The sequence below is a fragment of the Bos mutus genome, chromosome 4 (genome assembly GCF_027580195.1).
Source record: "Bos mutus isolate GX-2022 chromosome 4, NWIPB_WYAK_1.1, whole genome shotgun sequence".
In the NCBI taxonomy this organism is placed as follows: domain Eukaryota; kingdom Metazoa; phylum Chordata; class Mammalia; order Artiodactyla; family Bovidae; genus Bos; species Bos mutus.
Window position 1 is genome coordinate 54,686,074 of NC_091620.1, and position 24,400 is coordinate 54,710,473.

Below are 24,400 nucleotides of genomic sequence, written 5' to 3' on the forward strand. Positions count from 1 at the left end.
CTCTCTGCTTAGGGCTACTTCTCAAAAGACAGAGGCTGTAGAGCCATCAAAATAATAAACACTTGGTTGCAAAATACTGAGTTGTAATTAGCTAGTGCTATGCTGAGTTGCTCAGTTGTGTCTGACTCTTTGCAACTCCATGGACTGTAGCCCACCGGACTCCTCTGTCCTTGGGGATTCTCCAGGCAGGAATACTGGCGTGGGTTGCCATGCCCTTCTCCAGGGGATCTTCCCTACCCAGGGATCGAACCTAGGTCTCCTGCACTGAAGGCGGATTCTTTACAGTCTGAGCCACCAGGGAAGCCCAATTAGCTAGTAAGTTAGCACAACCAAATTATGACAAGCAAGTGACGATGTACTAATATATTGTTTTAGTATTCAAGTATAGAAATTTTCATTCTAAATTTAAGAATCTACTTAACCCTTTTTGATATTCACCTCTTTCTCCCCTTCCATATACATTAAGAACATAATTCAGGGAGATAATCCATCTTTATTAGGAGAAAAAAGATTCAAAAACAGTCCCTCAAACACAAATGTCTTCCTTCTCTAAATCCTAGGACATTGTGTCAATGTCATTTATCCAGCAATTAATTTTTTTTTGTCCATACTTTGTCTTTTTTTTTAACTTTTCACCCCTATAAAGAATTGTCTTGTCTCCTTAACTAGACTATAAGTTTCCCAAAAGCAGGGCTTTTTTTCTAATATTTTCATATCTCTTCTGAAGCTCCTAATATCCAATATATAATAGCAATCCAATAAAAATATGCTGAACTTTCTGACATTTGCAATTAAATGGGAGAGTGGAAGGCCCAATTAATACCCTAAAATATGTAATCTGTGGGAAATACACAACAATTTTTAACATTATTCTTTTGGATTTGCTTTATTAGTGAGATTCAGATGAAGCCCCTCTTCCCTGTTCATCTCTTTGCAAGGCTTTAACTCACAACTATAACTCTCAGACCTTAGGCTCCAGGCCAGAGGTCTCTCCATGTTTTCTAGGCTGTTATTACTAACAGCTGCTTGGACCTTCCAAAGGTGGTCCAAGTTCACCATATCTAAACCCAAATGTATCATTCTGTGCATCCAAGCCCACGCTTCTCTCTGTGGTCTCTAACAAGGCAAAGACACCAAACTCACTAAGACATATGAGGCAAAACAAACTTGGAAGACAACTTCTCTCTCTTTCTTTCTCTCTGCTCTTTTCTAGTGTCAAAGATGCCTCCTATTCTTTCCTCCTTGGTGGTACTACCATCACTGAAGAATCTTCTCCAACTCATCTCCAGGCCTCAAGTCTCTTCTCCAATCTGTTCTCCAGACTTCTTCCAGAATAGCCATCTTAAAATTCAAATCTCCTTTTGTTACCCTCTAGCTTAAAGTCTCTTAACACTGCCTTAGAACTTAAGGAATAAAATGTAAAGTCCTTGAAATTACATGCATCCCAAAAAAAGATTCTCTGAAAGATGAATGGAGAGTGACCGGGAAAACATTTGTATGTGTGTATAATGTGCTCAAATGGCAAACCATTCAATATTCTTGCCTGGAAAATCTCATAGACAAAGTAGCCTGGAGGGCTACGGTCTATAAGGTCGCAAAGAATCCGACACGACTGAAACAGCTTAGCACACACACACAATGTATGCAAATACCTGCCTCCTTAAACTATGAGCATGTATAGTTTTGAATAAACCAAAAATAAATTTTTTAAAAATTCCATGTGTCACTGCCTGGCCCCTGCCTTCCTTTCCAATTTTATCCCTCCCTCCTCCCATCCCTCTGTACCTTGGCACACTGTTACCTCCACTTACTAGCTTTATCTATCCCTCAATATTGTACTTGATGAGCTGCCAGAGGATACCTCACAGTTACCTTTTAAAGAAAAATATCTAAGGTCTTACACAGGGAGGGTAACCCTGTTTCTTGGACAGCTGATGGACCAGGGACCAATGTGGGGGCCCACTGCCTCCAAGGTGAGCTGGGAGATTTCCCTCCAATAGCTCCATGTTGAATGACTGCAACTAGACTCAAACGCACTCTCTCCCTTGGGATTACAGTAAAAGGTGAGCGCAGGGAAAGGCACTGAACTCAGGCTGTATTCCTAGTAAGTAGGCACAGCTTCTCCAGTGGTCCATAAAAACAGCTCAGAATTCTGAACTGATTTATTCTGGACTGACTGGATGACTCCCTGTTTTCCTTATATCACTGCAAAAGGCTAACATGAATGAAAGAAATCTGTGCGTGTTTCCTCCTCGTGACTCCAAGGACTCTGCTCACATTGTCGGCAGCTCACTGCTCACACCTTCTCTGGCCCTCCCAGGAGGAAGTGGCTCCCCGCACATCCCTTTGTAACTACAGTCAACACTTCCAGGTGTTCATCTCTTTAGCTATAGCCTTATAGCTTATCTACTTTGGCATACCCAGAGTTTATCAAAGTAACTGGCACATAATAGATTCTCAGTAAATGTTAAGTGACTAAACTTCTGAACAGCTGCCTGACCATTGATGACCCTATTTTAAAAAAATGTCAGATGAGTAGAAAGAAAATACAGAATGAGAAGGCTTTATTAAATGAGAAATATGAAACCAAAGATCTGGGCATCTTTGCCTACGGATCCCCCCGCTACCCCCTGGCCTACTTTTGATGTATAGTTTGGAAAAGTCACTTAAGTTCTCTGTACCTCAGTGGGGTTTTAGTGAAGACTTTCAGAGACCCCAAACTCAAAGGAGTCTAAGCAGGAACAGAGCCTGATGGATTCATGTAGCTGGGACAGCAGACTGAACCAGATAAACAACTGTAGGAATGGGGAAATGTGGGAGCAGACCCAGGGATTTTCACTCCTTCTTCTCCCCTCTGCTTCTCTGTAAGTGTTGGCCTGTCTCCAATCATTGAAACGTCCTCTCCATGCAGTAAGAAATGAACCCAGCAGCAACCACCAGGAGAACCCAGAAAAAGGCAAAGCAGCACTCTCCCTTGGCCAATAGAGAATCTCAGTGGAGGACTCTACTGCTTGGGTTCTGTGCCACACTTGAGAATGACCACTGTTGGCAGAAAGGCAAAAATTCGATGATTGGCCAATCTGGCATCTTGAGCCCATGGGGACCCGGGAGCAGGGAGTAGGCAAAGGAGTGAGGGGACAGGGTCTACTGCCATAATGGGGGGCGGGGCGGTGGCGGGGGAAGCATGCTGAATAGACAGAAACAATAATTCCAGTCTGTGACCCTAATAACCATACATTTGGGGAAACTTCAGTAACCAAAACAGACCCCCAAAATACTATACCTTCATGAAACTTGTATTTTAGTTGGAAGAAAGAGACAATAAACATAAGAAATCATATCTCCATTTATATTCATAATACTATTTTAGATAATGTGAAAAAAGCGTCAATCATCTTCACAGAGTATTATGTAAGCATAATATTTATTTTATTGACTACCTCATAGTTGGGCAAAACAAACACACAATGGCTTAATTACCATTGTGACAATAAATGCCAAAAAATAAGTGAAACCTGTTCTCTTGCCCTCAATTTAAAAAAAAGAGAGAGAGAGAGCGCCCTTTTGTCATCATATAACAAGACAAACTCTTGGTTGGGACCCAAGGTACAAGTTATGACTCAAACCCAGAGCACCGTGAGGCTCCCCCTCATCACCAGAGGAAGCAAGTGCACTCATCATGTTTTCCCTGACTGGAAGATTCTCTAACAAAACAGCCATTGGGTGGGGCCCTTAACAATTCGACCCACACTCCTACAGAGGAAAGAGCAAGACAACAGCACTTGGGGGACAGCTCAGGAAACAGAAACACTCACACAAAAAGGCTCTTCTCAGAAACACAAGACGACAGCACCCCCCAGACAGATGTAATTAAGAAGGCTCAGGTGTAGAGTGTGTGTTCCCTTCCGGCTTGGAGAGATGTGAGCATGTGTAGGAGAGGGCTATGGGGGCTGCTGAGGAACATCGCCCCCTCCTGGAACCACAGATGGCCTCCACACAGTGGTGGGCAGCACCGCCCTCAAGGGAAGAGGGACTTGTCATAATAAACACCTGGGCTTGCAGGGTTTTGTCATCTCAGCGGTGGTAGATAGTGCTTAAAATTCACTTTTCCAATATTTGATGTACTATTAGTATGCGGAGGATGTTACAAGGTTAGATTAAGAGTTCTTCCTAATTCTTTCCTAGAGAAATACGTCAAACAGTCCTAGCTTTCAAATATGTATTGGTAATTTACTATAGACCCCATAGTATTTGTAGGCACTGGAGATACTTCAGTAACCAAAACAGACCAAAAAAAAAAAAAAGAACTATGTCCTCAGGGAACATATATTTTAGTTGGAGGAAGTAAACATAACAAATAAACATATAGTGTCAAGATAGTGAAACATGCTAAAGAAAAAAGTAGAGTGCAGAAAGGGGGATGTGTGGGGCTTATAATATATAGAGGATCATCCCCTATATTCTCTGCACTGTAGATTCTTGGCAATAATCCTCTTGCTGCTGGTAAAGACCACTCCAGACCAGTGCAGAAAAGAGGAGAGATAAGGGGAGGAAACAAGAGTACCTAGCTAAATGTAAGCCTTGGCCTTCCCAACTTTCCACCTTAGTTTAGATTCCTGTGCCCAACCTGGGCAATGATGTTAATTAAACCCACCACCCATCTAGTTCATGAACTATTGTGTTGATAGTATCATGTGACCTATAAGCTTATAATCTTCGTTTTCAATATTGAAAAGTTTACCTCTGAGTCTTCATGCTTCTTTCATCACATATTGAGTAAGTACCTACTATGTACCAAACCTTGTTCTAGGCACTAGAGGTTACAGCAGTGAGCAAGACACGCACGGTCACCACCCTAAAGAACTTGCATTTTAATTGAGGAGATGAAAAATTCAAAAATTGATTCAATAAGCAAGATACTTAGAAGAAGGAGACAGATGCCAGTGAACAGTCCAGGCAGGAGATGATCAAGTCCTGAACTTAGATGGCTCTCAAATGAGCTGAACCAAATTCCTGACTATCTCTGGTCATGTATAAAGCCCCTACTATAGGGTATCATGATAATAAATTGGTGTAAAAATCCAACTATGGCTATTGAGTCTTTCTAAAATGTGGAAGAGCAGCTTCTTTTCTCTTATTGTTAATGCACTGTGCAGACAGATAGATACACATCTTCCCATCTTCTAATGTTTCTATTTTGTTAACCGCAGAAGTGTTATTCCAAGTTGTGTAAAAAATCATGTGCTTTGGTCTCCAGAATCTTTAGCAACTTATTATAGCACTACTGTTTTGTTTTGAAGTGGTAGTAAGAACCATAACAGTAGTAAAAAAATAATCTCATAACAATAGTAACATGTCCTTTTTCAAATTAGAACATGAAGTTACAGATCTCCTGGGACTGCTGCTGAGCAGGATGTTTCAGCGGGAAGGGTAAAAAGAGAGGGACTCAAAAACACATGCTTGGAAAAGAATCAACCCACACCTTTTATGTTCAAAAGTACAGGGTGCTGGGTAAACATGAGACATGAAAACAAAAATGCAGATACATCACACCCCAACAATCTGGGGAGAGAAGCCTAACTGATGAAACAGAGCAAGTTACGAGACAGTGTGTTCATTCCAAGCTCCAATGACTTGTTCATATAAATTTCCCACCTCAGCCTGGCTGATTTGCCCAAACCCTCTACTCCAACCTGAGTAGCTCTGTTGAGTTGGTTGAAACTGTAAAGCAGCCTAAGAGAAGCAGTTTCTGAGTATGTGCACATGAGTCCCTCCTACTGGGATGGCAAGGAGACCAGCTTGACAACACCTTCACACTGGATATACCAGGGACCCAGACTTTGTGGATGCAACAAACTTTCTGTGTGCTGACCCTCAGTATGATGAGATGGGATGTTCATTACGTAGGACGTGAACTTGTAAACACCTCTGTGAAAGAGGTGCTGCATTGCATGCATCTCAACTGTTGGAAGAGCCTGCCAGCCAAAAAGACAAGATTTCCACATAAGTTTACAGCCTCTGCTTGCAGCAGCCAAACAATCCAAAACTCATGCTACGTGGCATGGTTTCCCATTTAGATCAATGGCAATGAAACTCACTCTATTACTGATGGAAGGGCTCTTACAAAGTGCACTTTAAATAGGGATGCCTTAAAGAAACACCTATCTTACTGCTTTCCTTTAGAAACTCTGAATATCCTGGTTGGAATACAGTCTCCCCCAAGATGAAGATAACTCAGATCAGTGCCTTTCTGATTTGTTTTGGGGTATGTGTGTGTGTGTGTACGTGCATAGGCATACGCGTGTGCTTTCAAAAACATAACTACAGCAAAACAACTACGAACGAGCTGGTTTTCCTAAAACTGCCCTTGGTAGGAACAGAGTATCTGGAGAATATACTTGGAGAAAACCTATTTTTTTTTAATCTGCACTAGATATTTGATGGCAAATATCTGGTGGTTATGGAAGGTATCTTTGGAACCTACCAGGTCAATTGAGAAGCAAGCTGTAACCGTACAGCTGTCACTATAGCTTCCTGACTGGGATAACCAGCAGTTCATTGTTTAAGAAATCTTTTCACAGAAAAAAAAAAACATGTACTTTCAGATCACTTCTCCTCAGCACCCAAGAACAGGCAGAACCCAATGAAGTGAATGAAATTCAGAGATAACTGTCCCTCAGTCCAGCTAGAACTCTGGCCACCATATTGAAAACAAATGACCTATTTCAGTGTTCAGATCTTGCTAGGAAACTCCAATATTGTTTCTGAACCCTACTGTCTCCAAAAACAGCCCTTCCTTCCAGTAACTCTTTTCCTGCTAGAAAGAATCCTAAGAAAATATCTGAAGTTGCAGTAGGCTAGGGAGAGGAAGAGGAAGATTTAACAGCCAGAAAGCATATTGAATTTGAACTGTTGGTAAGTTCTTGGACCACCTGCCAAGGTGTCTGCAAGCATTTTCCAGAGAACAACTCTTCCTTTGATTAAAAATCTGTGATCTGAGTCCCCAAACTTTTCTCCCCTGATCAATTTTAAAAGAAAAAGAAATATTTCCATGAATATTGAGCTATACTGTAAGTGAAATCTAAGGACATCTCGCCTTCCCTAAAGAAAGCATGACTTGGAAACAGCAAGGCATTCTACAGCACTCAGAAAGACACGTCTCATTGTTGAAAGAAAGGCAGCAGTGACTGTAATTAACTAGGAAGCGGTTGTGGAACTTCTCCCGCTGTATTTAAAGGGCCATGTAGGAGTGAGGGTGAGCAGTCGTGACCGGGGCTGTGTAGTTAAAATACAGATGAGAGAGGGAAATGGGGCAAGAGAAGTAAACAGGTTTACTTACAGCCCTCGGAGCCGAAGCCAGATTTTCTCGATCTGTTCGGGTTGCAGGTATTTCAGAGAGTTGCTCTCAAATTCTTCAATCTCCTTGGTGGGCGACTCCATAGCTGCAGGTTATCACACTGGGAGTGAGGCCCGAGTGAGTTTGGGCTGTCCCTCCCGCCTCCTCGCCCAGTCCAGCCCTCTAGCTCCAGCCCGGCGCCGCGCGTCTGCCTCACTTTCTGCGTGCGCTCCCCTTTCTGCGCCCCCGAAATCCTGGCTTAAAGCGGGCCCGGAGAGCCGGCGACCCTGGGCCCAGATGCCCCCCGGAGGCAGCTGCGGGAACCAGCCACGCTCCCGGGCTAGTGCCAAGGGTAGGAATTGTGCTTTTGCTCTAGGGGAAAGCACCTCGGACCAACTCGTATTCTTTTTTTTTTTTTTTTGTCCTCAAACACAAAGCCGCGGGAGCGAACCGTGTGGCAGCTGGATTGGAGGGGAAAGGGAGGACCCAGAAGGGAAGAGAGGCGGCGAGGAGGGAGAAAGTGAGAAGGGGAAAGCGGGGAGAGGGATGAGCCCAGAAGGAGACAGCGCGGGGCCGGTCTGTCTGAGCCTGAGGCCGCACACCCTGGCTGCGCCAGCGCCCCCTGCCCTGGGGCGCCCCGAGGCTCCCCCTCCCGGTCCCTCTCTCCCTGCCCCGCTGCCTTCGCGCCCCTTCTCTGTTTTCTGTCACTTACCAGCAGCTCTGCTGACAAGCGAGAAAACTGACAACTGCGAAGAGTCGTCTGCGAGCGCGCAGGGGCCGGCGTCAGGTCTGGCACCCGCGGGCGCGAAGGGAGGGGCGCGCGGAGCACTGCCGTCTGCGGGGCACAAGCTCGCGGGGCTCCAGCCCCGCACCCGGAGACCCGCGCGCGCCAGGGCGGCCCGCCGCGGCGCAGGGCCCCCAGCCCCGCGTGCCGATGGCTCCCGGAGCCCGCACAAAATGAATAGCACGGCTCCACACTCGGAAATCCCAGGAAACCGAGGTCTGTGTCCTCCCCGGCGGCTGGTGGGGCAAACAGCCAAGGTGAGGTTCCGCGGAGTTCGTGCTTGGAGCTTTCATTCACAGCGCTCACTTCCACGCCTGCCAGAGAGCCGGTTCCATTTTGAAATATTAAAGCAGTTGACAGGGACTAAAGTAACCACACATCACACTTAGAAAGTCTCAATATATTCTTCCTCCCCGCCGCCAAAAAATGGTGTGAAAAAAGGAAAATATAAACAAAAGTAAGGCGGTAGTAGTTTCCACTGACAGACTCTCAAAGGGTCCCTGCAGGGCTGTGCTGGGCAGATGCTGACAGTGGAGAGGAGTTTCAGCTCAGGAGGCTACAACTCAGTATCTGAGTCCCCCGAGGTCATTCACAATGTCAACAAAGTGAATTGCTCAAACAGAATGGGATCAGGTATGCAGTAAGGGGAGAAGGGAAAGAAGGGAAAGTCGCTCAGTCGTGTCTTTTCGACTCTTTTCGACCCTACGGACTCTACAGTCCATGGAATTCTCCAGGCCAGAATACTGGAGAGGGTATCCTTTCCCTTCTCCAGGGGATCGTCCCAACCCAATGATCGAACCCAGGTGTCCTGCATTGCAGACGGATTCTTTACCAGCTGAGCCACAAGGGGAGGCGGGAGGTGGTATTCAAAAAGAGACCAAAGAGAAAAAGAAAGACTCTGACAATTTGATTTCAGCCCTGACGTCACAGACTGGTGGTCAAACTCCCTTCTAAATGCAGCCACCATCACTTCCCAGGGGCCATGTCAAACCTGGGACTCAGGGCTCCTGAGATTCAAGACACAGCTTGCCCCCATAATGGTATTTTCCTCCACTGGCAGTTAATGATTCTTCTAGTTACACTCCCAGTATTCTTTTTCTGTCCATCAGATATTTGCCTGCTTCTCAAAATTAAGATAAATGTAAAGGTGAGAACTAGCTTTTCTCCATTGCTCAAGTAAAATTCCATTCAAGTGGCCTTGATAAAGAAAAATTTAAGAGTGTTTAAATCCTAAATGCTCATCCATTGGGAAGTGGGCATTTATTTTCCAGAAATTAGAGTTAAGAGTGATGAGGATGGCAAGGCTGGCCCCATTCATTCCAGTGGAAAAGGTATCTGCTTCAAGGTGAGATGACAGAACTTTTTGACTGAAAAGGACTCACACACTCACCTACAACAATCTTAAGTCACCTCATTAAACTTGGTCCTTAAGGAGTTTCTGGAAGCACTTACAGTTCCACTGAGTTAAAGGCAAAGGTAGCATTAAGCAGTCAACATATTAATATAAAATTCATTTACCTAAATGAAACCAATTTACTCACCCAATGTCACCAAGCTCAGAACAATGACCTGGTGGAATTGGACATTAAGAGGTTATTTTAATGACTTGTTTGGGGGATACAGAACAGTGTATGATACCCAAATGGAGTTCCCATCAGACTGTATACCTTGGGCAACCTCCTATCATAATATGGAAGCACAGTAATGATAATTGTTGTTGTTGTTAAGTCACTTCAGTCGTGTCCAACTCTGTGCGATCCCATAGACAGCAGCCCACCAGGCTCCCCAGTCCCTGGGATTCTCCAGGTAAGAACACTGGAGTGGGTTGCCATTTCCTTCTCCAATGCATGAAAGTGAAAAGCAAAAGTGAAGTCGCTCAGTCGTGTCCGACTCTTCACGACCCCATGGACTGCAGCCTACCAGGCTCTTCCGTCCGTATATTAGTGAGCATATATTGAAACTTTCTACGGTCCCAACCCTGTTCTAAGGGCTCTACACTCACATAATACCAACAACAATATTATAAAGAAAATGCTATTATTATCTCCATTTTATAGTAGAAAACTGAAGCACAAGGAGGTTATCTAAACCTACCAAGAAGAGAACTGAACTGGAAAAGGCCAGAGTTTGAGTTATGACTCATTACCTTATCCAATACAAAACTGTCCCCTTCACAGGATCCCATTTTCCACATCTTTAAAGAATTTATGCAAAAAGTTTTTTATGTCTTTTTCACCTTTATGATTCTATGAGGTCATCTGGAGAGAACTGGGGAGAAGAAATGCTGAAAAGAAAGATGCATATTGCTGAATACATACTTTAACTACATCATGGTTTCTCCAAGGACTGGCCTAGAAAGAAAGGATAGAAGGGAATTTAAAAGGATGATACTCAATTTCCTGCCATCCACCATATTTATGACTTTTTCTTTGTTACTGGGATGTTAATCAAGTCAGAGAAAAGCAAATTTTGGAAGAAAAAGGAAAGAAATAACCTTTCACTTTTAAATAAGCTAATCAGAGAAGGAGGACCAAAAATAGTCTTTATAAGTTTGTGGAGCATGGTTTTGTTTCATTTTAGAAAAGTTTTAAAAAAGTAAACATGTATGAGAAAGTTAATAAGGACATAACTTTATTTTAGAGCCAAAGTAGTTTTTGGAGCTGGGGAAACCTTAAAGATAATCTAATTTAGATTATCTTCAAATTCTTTAAGCAATAGAATATTTTATTTCAAATTAATACTTATAATGGATTTTAATACATACCTCAGATTTAAAAAGTAAAGAAAGAGCTGCTCTTGTTGAATGGGGAAGTAGAGTAATTAGTTCTCAGGGTCAAAGCCCACCTCTGCCTTTTCCATCTTCCATCTCTGAGTAACCAATGCTCCCACTTCACAGATGAGAAAACTGAGGTCAAAGTACCATAAAACACCTCAGGATTCCTTGCTTCTCATTGAAGGCTCTTTCTAAACCACATCAGAAAGAATTCATCCTCTCTCTGCCTGCAAAATATTACTACTTTTGGATACACTATGTTATTATGTTACTCAGATTTTGTTGTCTCTTCATCTATCACAGACAGGGTATGCTTGCATGCTGTAGCAACACAACATTACAAGCTACAATTTCCACTGGCAACCTTGCTTTGGAGGTCAGTTTCCATGGCAACTTCCTCTCCAAGCTTTTTGAATAAGACCTTTTAGGAAATCTTATATGGTAAAACATCATTAATTAAACATAGATGTGCATATATACATAAATATACATAACATATATATATACATACATATAATTGCCAACTTAATAATTCACCAAATCAACCTACCCAAGGAGGTGAAAGACTTATACTCAAAAAGACACTGATGAAAAAACTAAATATGACACAAACAGATGGAAACATATACTGTGTTCTTGGTTTGGAAGAATCAGTATTATTAAAATGACTATACTACCCAAGGCAATCTACAGACTCAATTCTATCCCTATAAAAATATCAATGGTATTTTTCACAGAACTAGAACAAATAAATTTAAAATTTGTATGGAAACACAAAAGTCCCTGAATAGCCAAAACAGTCTTGAGAAAGAACAGAGCTGGAGGAATCATGCTCCCTGACTTCACACAATCTGACAGTAATCAAAAGCCACAGTAATCAAAACAGTATGGCACTGGCACAAAAGTAGACACAGAGGTCAATGAACAGGATGAAAAGCCCAGAAATAAACCCATGCGCCTGTGGTCAACTGTATAAAGGAGACAAGAATATACAATGGAGAAAAGACAGTCTCTTCAATAAGTAGTGCTGAGAAAACTGGACAGTTACATGTAAAAGAATGAAATTAGAACATTCTCTAATACTATATACAAAAATAAACTCAAAATGAATTAAAGACCTAAATTTAAGACTGAATACTATAAAATTCCTAGAGGAAAACACAGGCAGAACACTCCTTGACATAAATCACAGAATTTGGGGGGGGGGGGAATCTGTCTCCTAAAATAATGGAAACAAAACCAAAAATAAACAAATAGGACCTAAGCAAACTTGAAAGCTTTTGCACAGCAAAGGAAATCATTGACAAAATGAAAAGACAACCAATTGAATGGGAGCAAATACTTGCAAATGATATGACTGACAAGAGATTAATGTCCAACACATATAAACTCAAGATCAAAAAACAAACAACTAGATTTAAAAATGGGCAGAAAGAAAAACTGAAATGACACTTTTCCAAAGAAGAAAGGAAATGTCTAACAGAACATGAAAAGATGTTCAACATCTCTACTCATCAGGTAAACACAATTCAAAACCATGAGATATCACCTCACACCTATCAAAATGGCTATCACCAAAAAGAATAAAGATAACAATTGGTGGGGAGGACATGAAGAAAAGGGGATCTTTGTGCACTGTTTGTGGGAATGTAAATTGATGCACCCTCTGCATAAAACAGTATGAAGATTTCTCAAGAGACTGAAAATAGAACTACCATATTACCCAGCAGTTCCAGGCATGGGTATGCAAAAAAAAGCAAAAACACTAATTCAAAATATATGTGCACCCCAATGATCAATACAGCATTGCTTACCATTATCAAGGTATGAAGCAAACTAAGTGTCCATCAACAAGTGAATATCTAAAGAAGATGTGATAGACACACACAATGGAATACTACTCAGCCATTAAGAGGAACGAAATTTTGTCCTTTGCAGTGATATGGATGGACTTGGAGGACACTGAGCTAAGTGAAGTAAGTCACACAGAGAAAGGCACTGTGTGATATCTCTTATAGGTGGAATCCAAAAAAAATACAACACACTAGTGAATAAAACCAAAAGGAAGTATACTCACAGATACAAACTAATGGTTTGTTGCAAACCACCAGAACAAACTGGTGGTTACCAGGGTAGAGAGGTGGGGCAATAGAGGGGTGGGGTAGAGGGGATGCAAACTACAGGGTGGAAGATAGGTTACAGGGATGTTCTGTACAACGTGGGGAATGTAGCCAATATTTTGTAACAACTGTAAGTGGAGTATAGCCATTAAAACAAACTGTATAAAAATAAAAACAAAAAATAAGATCTTTGGTTCAGGAATTGAAACAGTTCCCCAAATAGACAAAGAATAACTTAACCTAAGTACCAAAAAACCTCTGCATCATCAGCATTAAGGATCACAAGATCAGAGAGAGTGACCTCCCTGTACATGGCAGAGTTCAAGCAGAAGCTGCATGACCATCAGACAAGGGAGTAGGAATCAGGCTTTGCAAACATAACAATGACCCCTCAAGGTCCCTTTCACTGTGACAATGTCACAATTCAGTAATAACCACACTAACCACACCACTACCCTTACTGCTTATTGAGAACAACCATGTGCCAAGCTCCGTGCTAAGCACATCATAGGCTGGCTCACATTCACCCTCAATGAAACACTTGAGGAGAATTCATTATGCCCATTTACAAGCTCCAATACTTTGGCCAACTGATGCGAAGAGCAGACTCTTTGGAAACAACCCCATTGCTGGGAAAGATAAAAGGCATGAGGGGACGACAGAGGACAAGATGGTTGGATGGAATCACCGACTCAAAGGACATGAGTTTGGGTAAACTCTGGGAGTTGGTGATGGACAGGGAGGCCTGGCGTGCTGCAGTCCATGGGGTTGCAAAGAGTCAGACAAGACTGAGCAACTGAACAACAACATTTACAAGTAAAGACAGAGAGGCTCCCAAAAAGTCTGATCATTTTTGCGAAGATGCACTGCTATAGGGGTAAAGCCAGGTTTTAAATCCAGACCAGAGTGCAAAGTTCTTTTCCCTTAGTTATATCTCCTCCCTGCAGACACATAAAAAGACAAAAGATATATAACAGAGAAGGTGGAGCTGCAGCAGCACAGTTGAGGGGTGGGGGGAATCAAGGAGGTTATATAGTAGAGATAACATCTGAACTGGATCCTGAAGGTGGAAGGTGGATGGAGGCAGGTCATTCTAGAAAGAGGGAACTGTAGGGAAAGAGACAGAAGCGTGAGAAAGGGTGGAGTGTCCAGCAATCCACAAACAATTTTATGTAGCTTGACTATAAGTGCATGACTAAGAGAAGCAAGAGAAAGTGCTGGAGGGGTCAGCCAGACCTGTGTGGTCATGGAAGAAGTCTGGGCTCTCTTCTGTGGATGACAGGGAGCCATGGATGTCTCTATGTAGAGGGAAGCACAGTCACATGTGGAGGGTACTTGCTGCCTGAATATTCATCATATACTGAGGTCAACTCAGGGAAGCTGCCACAGTACTATGCAACAACCACTGGGCAAATGATAACCAGGGCTTACCAAGGAGGATCTGGATAAAGAAAACTGGATAGCTGGATAAAGTCAGGAAAAACACAGGATTATCTCCCATGAATACTCATCTTCTAGCTTTGAGAATATGACCAGTTGCTTTGACCTCCATGAGACAAGCACTGCCCTTGATACATTTTTCATGACTTGCCAATGGCATCATCTGGAGTCTGTTGATGGGGAAATTCTGGAGAAGCCTTTAGGACATCACAAGTAGCACCACTGGGCACAGCAGCCCCTCCTTCCCGCCTACACGGATGTGAGCCAGCCCCCAGGACACACTGTCAACACAGGCTCTTCTCTCCCACGGGCTTTTCTTTCTGGCAAGGGGCCTCTTTGGTAATGATCACACTGCTTTCCCCCTTGATTTCTTCTCTTTTTGGCTTCATAATATGGGGCAGACTCTGTACCAGGAACCACCTCCACCATGAAAATAAAAGGTGCAAAAAGAGAAAGTGGACTGATGAAGCTCAGAGGACCGAGTCTCAGCCCCACATGAAATGTGGCTCATCTATCCAGAGTGTGGCCCAGAAAGCCAGGGAGAGGAGATAGGAGGAGAGACAGGATGGAGTCCCAGGGGTCGTCTGATGTAACCTGCATGTGACCCAGTTTTTGCCCCTCCCTCTGGAAGGATCATTCAGTTGCTCTGACAGGAGAAATTCGTGTCACCCCTCTAGTGGAGGTGACACAGGAAGAGGAAAGGACCAGGAGTAGCTTTGAATCACATGTGACCTGGAACAAGACCCTTCTCTTCTCCCGCCAGGGCTGGGTTGGGCTCAGTAACCTCTCAAAACCTGCAGCCTGGTCTGAGCTAACTAAGCTTTTCATGGACCCAAAAAAAGCTGTAGGAAAACCTAGAATCTGGCCCCTGGCTAGATTTGACTATAATAAACAAGGCGGCTAGGTTGGCCAATCGAGTCATCCACCTCCCACGTCTGAACAAAGTGGTCTGAGGGTGACATGTAACTAAAGCAGATCCAGCACTTGGTCCTTTATGGAAAATCTGATGTGGCTTTTGGGAAAAAGAGAGGAAGTCTACTTGTCTTTTCTCTGAGATAACAAGCTAAAAGGCTTGAGATTATCTTGGCCCTGGAGTTATCTTTTTTACCATGTAGAGCGGGTATACCAGAAAAAAAATTACACCAACATAGAGAAAAGCAGACAGAAGAACTAAAAAAATAAAATGTTACAGGATCTTCTGAGCTCCTTGAGCCTGCTATGCCTACCCATGAACTTTTAACTTATATTAACAAAATAAATACCTTCTACCCCATCCCATGTTGTGTTTTTTTCTTTTTTTTCCACTTAAACTAACCTGAATAAGATTTCTGTCACTGATGACTAAAAGAATCCTAGCAAACACAACTCCTCTCTTAGGGGATTGCTGTAAGGAGTTTTAAGAAAACCTGTATGACCAGTATCTTAAACTCTGAAGGCTCTCATGAGACAACAGTCTCTCCCCTATCTCATCTGTCCAACAGCACATGAAAGAAGGGAAGCTGAAAGGAGATTTTATTTTGATAAAGTCTCTGATTTTATATATATATATATATATATTTATTATAAATACATAAAAAATAAATTAAATCTGATTTCTGGTAAATAAATCAAAAATTGTGTTTCAATAACTTTCTGATAATGGCCTGTCAAAGCACTGCCATATTATACACATTAGCCCCTCCAAAAAAACAACCCTAGAATGAGTGAAACACATATTATTGTTATCCCTAGTTTAGAAATGAAGCGGATGAGGTCTGAGAGGTCTCTCAGCTGCCCTCCAGCTGGTCTACCCTCCAGCTAATGGCCGGGAAACGTAACAGCACAAGGCTTCCCTGACTCCTGCCCCCAGTGGCCACCCTGCCTCTCAGAGCATGCTGCCAACCCAGCAGAATTAACTTGGCTGTACTAACAAAATTGAAAATTTTGTTCATGTAAAACTGCTGATGCTGTAGTCAGCCAAATTCTGACCCAAATGCACATACATTGGCTGGTTGTTCTTATATCACCATAAAGGAAATTTGAATATGAAAGCCTCAGTGTTGAAAGGGACCTTAGCGATCCCTTTACCTAAGTTCTACTGAGAGAAAAGTGCAGCCCAGGTAGGTTCCATAACCACACATGGCCTGGAGCTGGATATTGGTAAAGCCGCGACTAGGACACGTGTCCCCTGAACCTGGCCCAGGGCTCTTTTATCTCTGAACTTCTTCCCGGGTCTCAAAAACAGCTCCTGTGGCCACCCAAGGATTTGGCTCAAGGGTTGGTTCACAGATATAAAGAAGGGACGTCTGCTCAACCCATGGGTCATTGGCAAAGGCTTTCCAAAAGAAGAATTTAGAGGAAGAGAACTCCAGGAAAGTGGAAACATGTGTGGTGGCTCAGGTCACAACAAGGAACAAGGAGTGATGGGGGCCAGGGGGACAGGAAAGGGACAATGGAAAAAGACTGGATCTGCAGACAAAGGTGAGCCTGAACCACCACAGGGAAACTCAGTTTGTCTATGTTCTTGCCGATAAGTAATCATTAAAATCTGCTAAGCAGGTGTGTAGTAGAAGCAAAGTAGAATTATGATCTAACAAGTATGATTTATAAAGAAAGATAAAAATAAATCTCAAAAATTGTTTTTGAACAGCCACCAAAGAAGATTTGAAGATTCTTGTCTCTGTACTAGGGAAGGTGGTGGGGCGGGTGGGAGAGGGTGGCAATCTCACAAATAAATGCTGGAAACTTTTAAATTTCATTCACTCATTCATTCAACAAACATTTTCTTAGTGCTTACTCTGTGCCAGGCACTCTGTGATGGCAGATATGCAGAGGTCAATAAAACATCCAGTGCCTACACCATGAAGCAACCGTCTAATTAGGGTACCAGATGCTGGACGGATTATAAAACAATAAATACATCATTATAAATTGTGAAAAGTGCTGAAAAGAAAATAATCAGAAACTGTTTTCTCCAGTATAGAAAACAATGGGAGTGGGACCTATGTATAAATAGGTCAAGAATTTCAACCAGCTAGTGCTCTATAACAAACCACCCTCTAAAATGTAGGGGCTCAAAACAACAGCAAACAAAGCTTTTATCTCTCATGCTTCTGTGGGTTGACCAGGCAGTTCCTCCTCTGGTCTTGTTTAGGGGTCTCTCATGAGGCTACAGTCAGATGGCTATCAGGCCAGAATATCCAATCCAATGTGATTTTACTCACATGTCTGAGGCCTTGGCAAGGATCTCCCTCTCTCTCTCTCTGTCTCTCCCTCTCCCCTCCCCCCTCCTCTTTCTACATGGTCTGTCCATGTGGCTTGCTGAGACTTCTTTAGATGGTAACTACATTGCAAGAGCAAGTGTTCTAAGAGGCAGAAAGTAGAAGCCGCCAGTCATCTTCAAGGCCAGGCCCAGAACTGGCACAGCATCACTTCTGCTGCATTTGGCTGATTAAAGCAACCATGGGGCTCAGCTCTGATTCAAGGGCAATAGAAATAAACTCCACCTTCCAAGGCAGAGGTGGGGTGGAAGTAACACAGATTTTACAGCCATCTTTAGTCCACCTAAGTGGTCAGGGATGGCCTCTGTGAACAGGTGACATCTGAGCCAAGACCTGAAGGAGGAAAAGCAGTCACCCAGGTAATAAGCCCGAGAAAAGCATTTCTGATAAAGAGGGACAGCATAGGCATAGATTCTGAGGCAGAAAGAAGCATTTGATGGGTCAAGGAATTGGAAGGAGGCGACTTGTGACTGGAGGAGGGACCTGGCAAAGGGAAGACTGGCCTGGAATTAGGTGGTGGAAGCAGGTGGGTGGAGCCACAGCAGTCTTGAGGGCAGATTTATGGGCCAGCTTTCTCTTGAAGAGAAATGGGAAATCATTAGGGATTACAAGAGATGTGTGTTTATGAAGGATCACTGGTTGCTATGTGAAGAATGGCTGGAAAGGAGCAAGAATATCCTCTGGCTTAATCAAAGATGCTAAATGATCTCAAGAAGTGACCTGAACTGAGGAGGGACCCCAGACACATGAGCTCCAGTATCCAAAATCCACAGTGATTATCCTGAACTAATTCGTCAGTGATGATGAATTCATTTCCTTATTGGTGGGGTTACTATCTGAACAACAACAACAAAGAGTATGCATAGCCCATACATACAAAAATCGCTAGCATCAGAATAGAGTAGATCTTCCCTGGTGGCTCAGATGGTAAAGAATCTGTCTGCAATTCAGGAGACCTGAGTTCAATCCCTGGGTTGGGAAAATCCCCTGGAGAAGGGAATGGCAACCCACTCCAGTATTCTTGCCTGGAGAATCCCCATGGACAAAGGAGCCTGGCAGGCTACAGTCCATGGGGTCACAAGAGTCAGACACGACTGAGCGACCAAGCACAGGGTTACTACATGATTCACTAGACTACTCTCCTGGACGACAAAAGATCATAAGTGTCTGCCCATTACTGTCCCTCAAGTGCATAACAAACCAACTGATTAATGACAAAATGGGCTCCTCAGAGAAGGACTGTAAAATTTACTTCATTTATGGTCCAAGATGATTCCTGCCATATAAACTATACTCAAAGAGCAAATCTGAGCCATGAAAACAAATGAACCTTCAACTACATCAGAAGCCACTGTGGGATTATCCAGGGAAAGGCAATAAAGCCCAGGTTACATTTTGGTGCATACAATGTTAACTTCTGGTTATTTGGCAGCTTCACCTCCAGAGAAGTTAAGTGTTACTTTCTGTGTGATTCAGCACACAAAGGGAATGAGAGATACTAACTACTCCTGACAGTATTTTTGAAATTGTCCTTGGGGACATTTAAGTGGTCCATTCGAGTCCCTGTGATTCTCAGAAGTGAAAGCATTTTTAAGACCCAGGAGAGTAAAAGAACAACGTCTCCATGAATGCCTTTCACCCACACATTTTTGACAGATTCATGCTCATAAAAAAGACCCTGAAGGCACCTTGATTTGGCCCATAATCTTTCACACGTACAGGCTGTCAGACCAATCACAGGTTGATATATGCTTACATTTCTACTTCCAAAACAGAAACAGACTCCTATAAGCAAGGAGTGGGACTTGATTTATGGAGAAGAACGGAAACTTATGGACACAACTGAAAAGTCATTAGCATGCAAAGCAGATTAGGGAAAAACTCTAAAAGCACTGGGTGCCTCTATTACCACCATGGAAGCAGGTGGACCCTCCAGTGAGGGTTATGTGACTTCCCCACAGCCTGGCTAATGTAAATGAAGCAACAAAACATTACTGTCTTCAGTGGGATTTAGGAAGCACTTGAAAATTTTAACTAAAGCTCTGAAAGAGAAGAGTCCTAAGTCCTTGAAAATACCTCCAATCAAGTCAATTAAGATCCTGTTAGAAGCCACTCTGCTTTCACTATGGGTAAAGCGAACAGAGCCTTCTGAATCAATTAGTCTCTAAATAAGAAAGATTTCATTTACTACTTCCCTTTCCCAACCCAAGCACAAAAGCATCTGTGAAAACCAGTCTCCATCTCACCCATCCATACAGCCCAGCATAAGTGCCTTCTGCATTCTGTGCGGAAGTCCATCTCATCTGTCCTGGAAGTCGGAATTTTAATGATCATAATTTTAGTGTTCATAATAATTTTCCATATGTACTCCAATTCTATAGTATATGATTCAATCCACCAGAAACCAACCATTTCTGCCAGATCAATGCTAAGCAATCCCTAAAGATGTTCCGATTGCCTGAGACCGGGACCACTTCCTATTAATTCATTGCAGGATTTTTCTGTGCCTGTGTTCCAGAGCCAGCTAATAAGAGAGGAAATTTTAACGCATGACCTTTTCAAAAACCTCTCCACCTCCCACAGCAAAGCCAAACTTGGTTAGGGATTTATTGACAGAGGGCTGGTCATTTACAGCTGGTGACCTCCGTAGCTTTATTTGGTAACTGTGGCTTTTAGAAACGTTCTCACCAGAATGAAACTGTGTTTATGTCACAATATTGGCAAGGGAGGCTTGATTATAAATTTTGATTAGAATTTCAGTGACAGCCTACCTCCCACTGTCACTATCTAGCTCTGGAAGTCACGACTAATAAAAATGCATCATTATAAACCATTTAAAACACAAAAGAAAGGGGGAGGGGAGGAAGGGACAAAAACCAATCCTGAGAAAGCTACGGAATATGCCAAGGCAAAAGGACTTGGGAAAATGCTGTGACCGAACTTTTTTTTTTTTTAAGCCAATTAAGCAGGCGCTTACATTTGCGAGCTTATCTGAGTTTGCTCTGCGAAAGTACACGTGAACACATTATTCTGGGCTCCTGGCAGCAGCCGGGCCCACGTCATTTCGTGCCGCGGGACGAGGCCATCCCGCCTGGCACTGGCAAACACTCCGCCACGCGTTTCTTGTTCGTTGGGTCGCCAAGGCGGCCGGAGCCCCGGGCAGGAGGCCCGATTTGTCTCAGCTGCCGAGCACCCCCGCGCCGAATGAATCTACATCCCGTCAGCCGCGCTTTCACCGCCGCAACGGATAGCGCCCCCGAGGCTCCGTGACGTCGCCGGGTGTTTGCAAAGCCGAGGAAAATCCCTCTTCGCACCGCGGGCTCTGACCTCACTCTCCCGCGGAGGAGAGCGTGATGCCCTGCCTTTAATCACCCGTGAAGCGGTACAGGGAGAAGCCCGCGGAGGAGAGGCTGCGCGGAAATCACCCCACCAGGACTACCAGATGTGACTCACGCTTTTCACCTTTGGAGGGAAGTAACATTTTGCAGCAGGATTCCACCCTGGCCTGCCTCCAAGGGACAGAACAGAGAGAGAATACCCTTCCTGTTCTCGGCAGACAAGGAGCGTGCAATGCCGCTGGAAGCAAAGGGCCAACATCAATAATGCATCGGGATCCACGGCTGACATTTTTCAGCTATCTGGGTAATTGAGCAGTTGTCAAAATACAGCTCTGAAAGGCCACGTGTGCACAGAGCCGTCACTGTTCCTGAAAGGGCAGGTTTAATCCTGGATGGTGTCCAGAGGACATATCCAATCCTCCTTTCCCCAGACATAAATACTGCTACCAATAGGACAACCAGTAATAATGATAATGGCTATCCTCTATCATAGGTATGTATGTATGCACTTCCCTGTTTGCAAGTATGATATCCCATGATACCTTCACATTGACACTTGCCCAAGGCCACACTGTAAGAACTGGATTTGAACTGAAGCCTGTCACTGACCTGCCCCACTATGGGGTCTCTCAGACATACCAGTGTTCTGTAAAAGTTGGTAGGTTAACTCTCCGTGCCTGAACAATTAACAGCCCTCTGTCCCAAAGCCTTCTGATGATGGTACTGGGACTCTGAGATTTACTGACCATTTCAACCATGTTTAAGCAGCTGTACAAATAGAAATGAGGAGAGTAGAGAAGAGAGTGTAGCCCAAGGCCACACTTGCAAAGAGTGGCAGTGCGGGCCTAGAAAGGAGCCCACAGCGAGAACACTGGAAGGCACATCTCAGGCACACAATACAGTGTTATTAACTACAGTCACCATGCTGTGCTTTAGATCTCCAGAGCTTATTCATCCTGCAGAGCTGAAACTCTGTACCCTTTGACCAGCATCTCCCCATTTCCCCTGTCCCACCACCCCTGGCAAGTACTGTTCTACTCTCTGCTTTTAGGAGTTGGACTGCTCAGACAGTAAACCTCTTTTTTTTTGACAACTTTTTTTCAATTTTTATTGAAATATAGTTGACTTACAATGTTGTATTAGTTTTAAGTGTACAGCTGAGTGATACAGATAAACATACATTCTTTTTCAGATTATTTCCATTATTGGTTATTACAAGATATTGCGTATAGTTGCCCGTGCTACTACTACTACTACTACTAAGTCGCTTCAGTCGTGTCCGACTCTGTGCGACCCCACAGACGGCAGCCCACCAGGGTCCGCCGTCCCTGGAATTCTCCAGGCAAGAACACTGGAGTGGGTTGCCATTATCTTCTCCAATGCATGAAAGTGAAAAGTGAAAGTGAAGTCGCTCAATTGTGTCTGACTCTTCGCGACCCCATTGACTGCAGCCTACCAGGCTCCTCCGTCCATGGGATTTTCCAGGCAAGAGTACTGGAGTGGGGTGCCATTGCCTTCTCCGTAGGTCCTTATTAGTTATCTATTTTATATACAGTAGTGTCTATATTTTAATCCCAAACTCCTAATTTACTCCTCCCCATCTTTTCCCTTTGATAACCGTAAGTTTGTTTTCTATGTCTGTGAGTCTGTTTCCATTTTGTAAATAAGTTCATTCGTATCATCTTTTTTAGATTTCACAGATAAGTGATATCATACGACATTTGTCTTTCTTGGTCTGATTTATTTCACTTAGTATGACAATCTCTAGGTCCATCCATGTTGCTGCAAACAGCATTATTTCATTCTTTTTATGGCTGAGTAGTATTTCTGTCGATGAATGGATAAAGAATAGTCGATGGACATTAAGGTTGAGTCCATGTCTTGGCTATTATAAATAGTGCTGCTATGAACACTGGGGTGCACATATCTTTTCAAATTATTGTTTTCTCCAGATATATGCCCAGGGGTGGGGTCACTGGATCATATGGTAGTTCTATTTTTAGGTTTTAAAGGAATCCTCATACTGTTCTCTACAGCGGCTGCACTAATTTACATTTCCACCAGCAGTGTAGTAGAGGGATCCTTTTTCTCCACACCCTAGAAGAGTAAATCTTAAGTGTTCTCACCACATACACAAAAAAAGGAACTATGTGAGGCGACAGACATGTTAATTAGCTTGATGGTAATCATTTCACAATGTATACATATATCAAAACATCACTCTGTACACCTTAAATATATACATTTTTTATTGATTGATGATAAATAAATATAAATATAAATAAAGCCTCAATAGTGGCTTGCCTGGTGGCTCAGAGGGTAAAGAGTCTGCCTGCAATGAGGGAGACGCAAGTTTGATCCCTGGGTTGGGAAGATCCCATGGAGAAGGAAATGGCAACCCATTCCAGTATTCTTGCCTGGAGAATCCCCAAGGACAGAGGAGCCTGGCGGGCTACAGTCCATGGGGTCGCAAAGAGTGGGACATAACAGAGCGACTTCGCTTTCACTTTCACCTCAACAAGGCTGGGGATGGTGGAAAGGAGCTTTCAATTCTCATTATGGTAACTCCTTAATCATTTATTTGAGGGTCTAGGGATTAGACCCACAGTCTCTGAAAGCCACAGACTGCCAGGCTGATGCCCCAGACCTCAGGGGAATGTACTACACAGGTTTCACAGGGAGGCATGCTCTCTTCCCAAGAGCTTCAAATGACAAAAAAGGAAAATACAAGCATGCTCAGGAACAGAAGTACAGTTAAGGACTTCTGAAAAAAACACTGCATATCAAAGAAAGAGGAAACTCCTCCATCGTCCACTCCCTTTTCTTGCTTTTGCCTGGCAGCATTTTTCCTTCTCTCCAAGCAGAGAGGAGATCAAGGAAAAATTTCATTTGCTCGATCCATTAAGGCAGAGCAAAGGAGATACCATTTTCTTGCCTTTTAAACTCCACTCATTTCTTTCATCTAATTTTTCTCTTACAAGAAGCAAGAAATCAAAACAATATGTTTTCCTGGAATGATATACGCAAATGAAGACAAAATGATGGGAACTGGGATTAAATGCTGCAGAGCTGAAAATAACGCATGGGGCTAAGTGAGCCAGCAGCCTTATTTATGCTATTTATGACATAAATAGCAGTCATAACAAAGTAATAATACTTCTGCATTTAACTCTTTGGGATGGTCCTTTTCTCAAGCTTTCCAAATCAAAGTGCAGAATTATCCTGAGGGCTGGAGGGGCTCTGCCCTCTGTGATCTGTACTCAACCTAGATTAATGACGCATTCCTAACACCTGTGCTTACACTTTTTGCACTGTCATCCCAGCCTTCTCAGGGCTGGTTTGATCTGCA

The 24,400-nt window shown here is 43.3% G+C and overlaps 1 protein-coding gene across 6 annotated transcripts in view; it reads right to left on the bottom strand.

Moving 5' to 3' along the window:
• PDE1C (phosphodiesterase 1C) overlaps window positions 1-24,400 on the bottom strand; it is a 539,682-nt gene that overhangs the window by 327,030 nt on the left and 188,252 nt on the right. Inside the window, exons 1-2 of one of the 6 annotated variants that reach the window (XM_070369505.1) lie at window positions 8,049-8,425; window positions 7,340-7,442 (exon numbers count right to left, since the gene is read on the bottom strand). The exons of 4 other annotated variants lie outside the window; for them this stretch is intronic. In XM_070369505.1, the coding sequence (XP_070225606.1) occupies window positions 7,340-7,440 (101 nt within the window). In that variant the 5' untranslated portion in view covers window positions 7,441-7,442; window positions 8,049-8,425. Of the gene's footprint in view, window positions 1-7,339; window positions 7,641-8,048; window positions 8,426-24,400 lie in introns of those variants that run through there. One more of the 6 variants, XM_070369506.1, reaches the window with a different exon arrangement.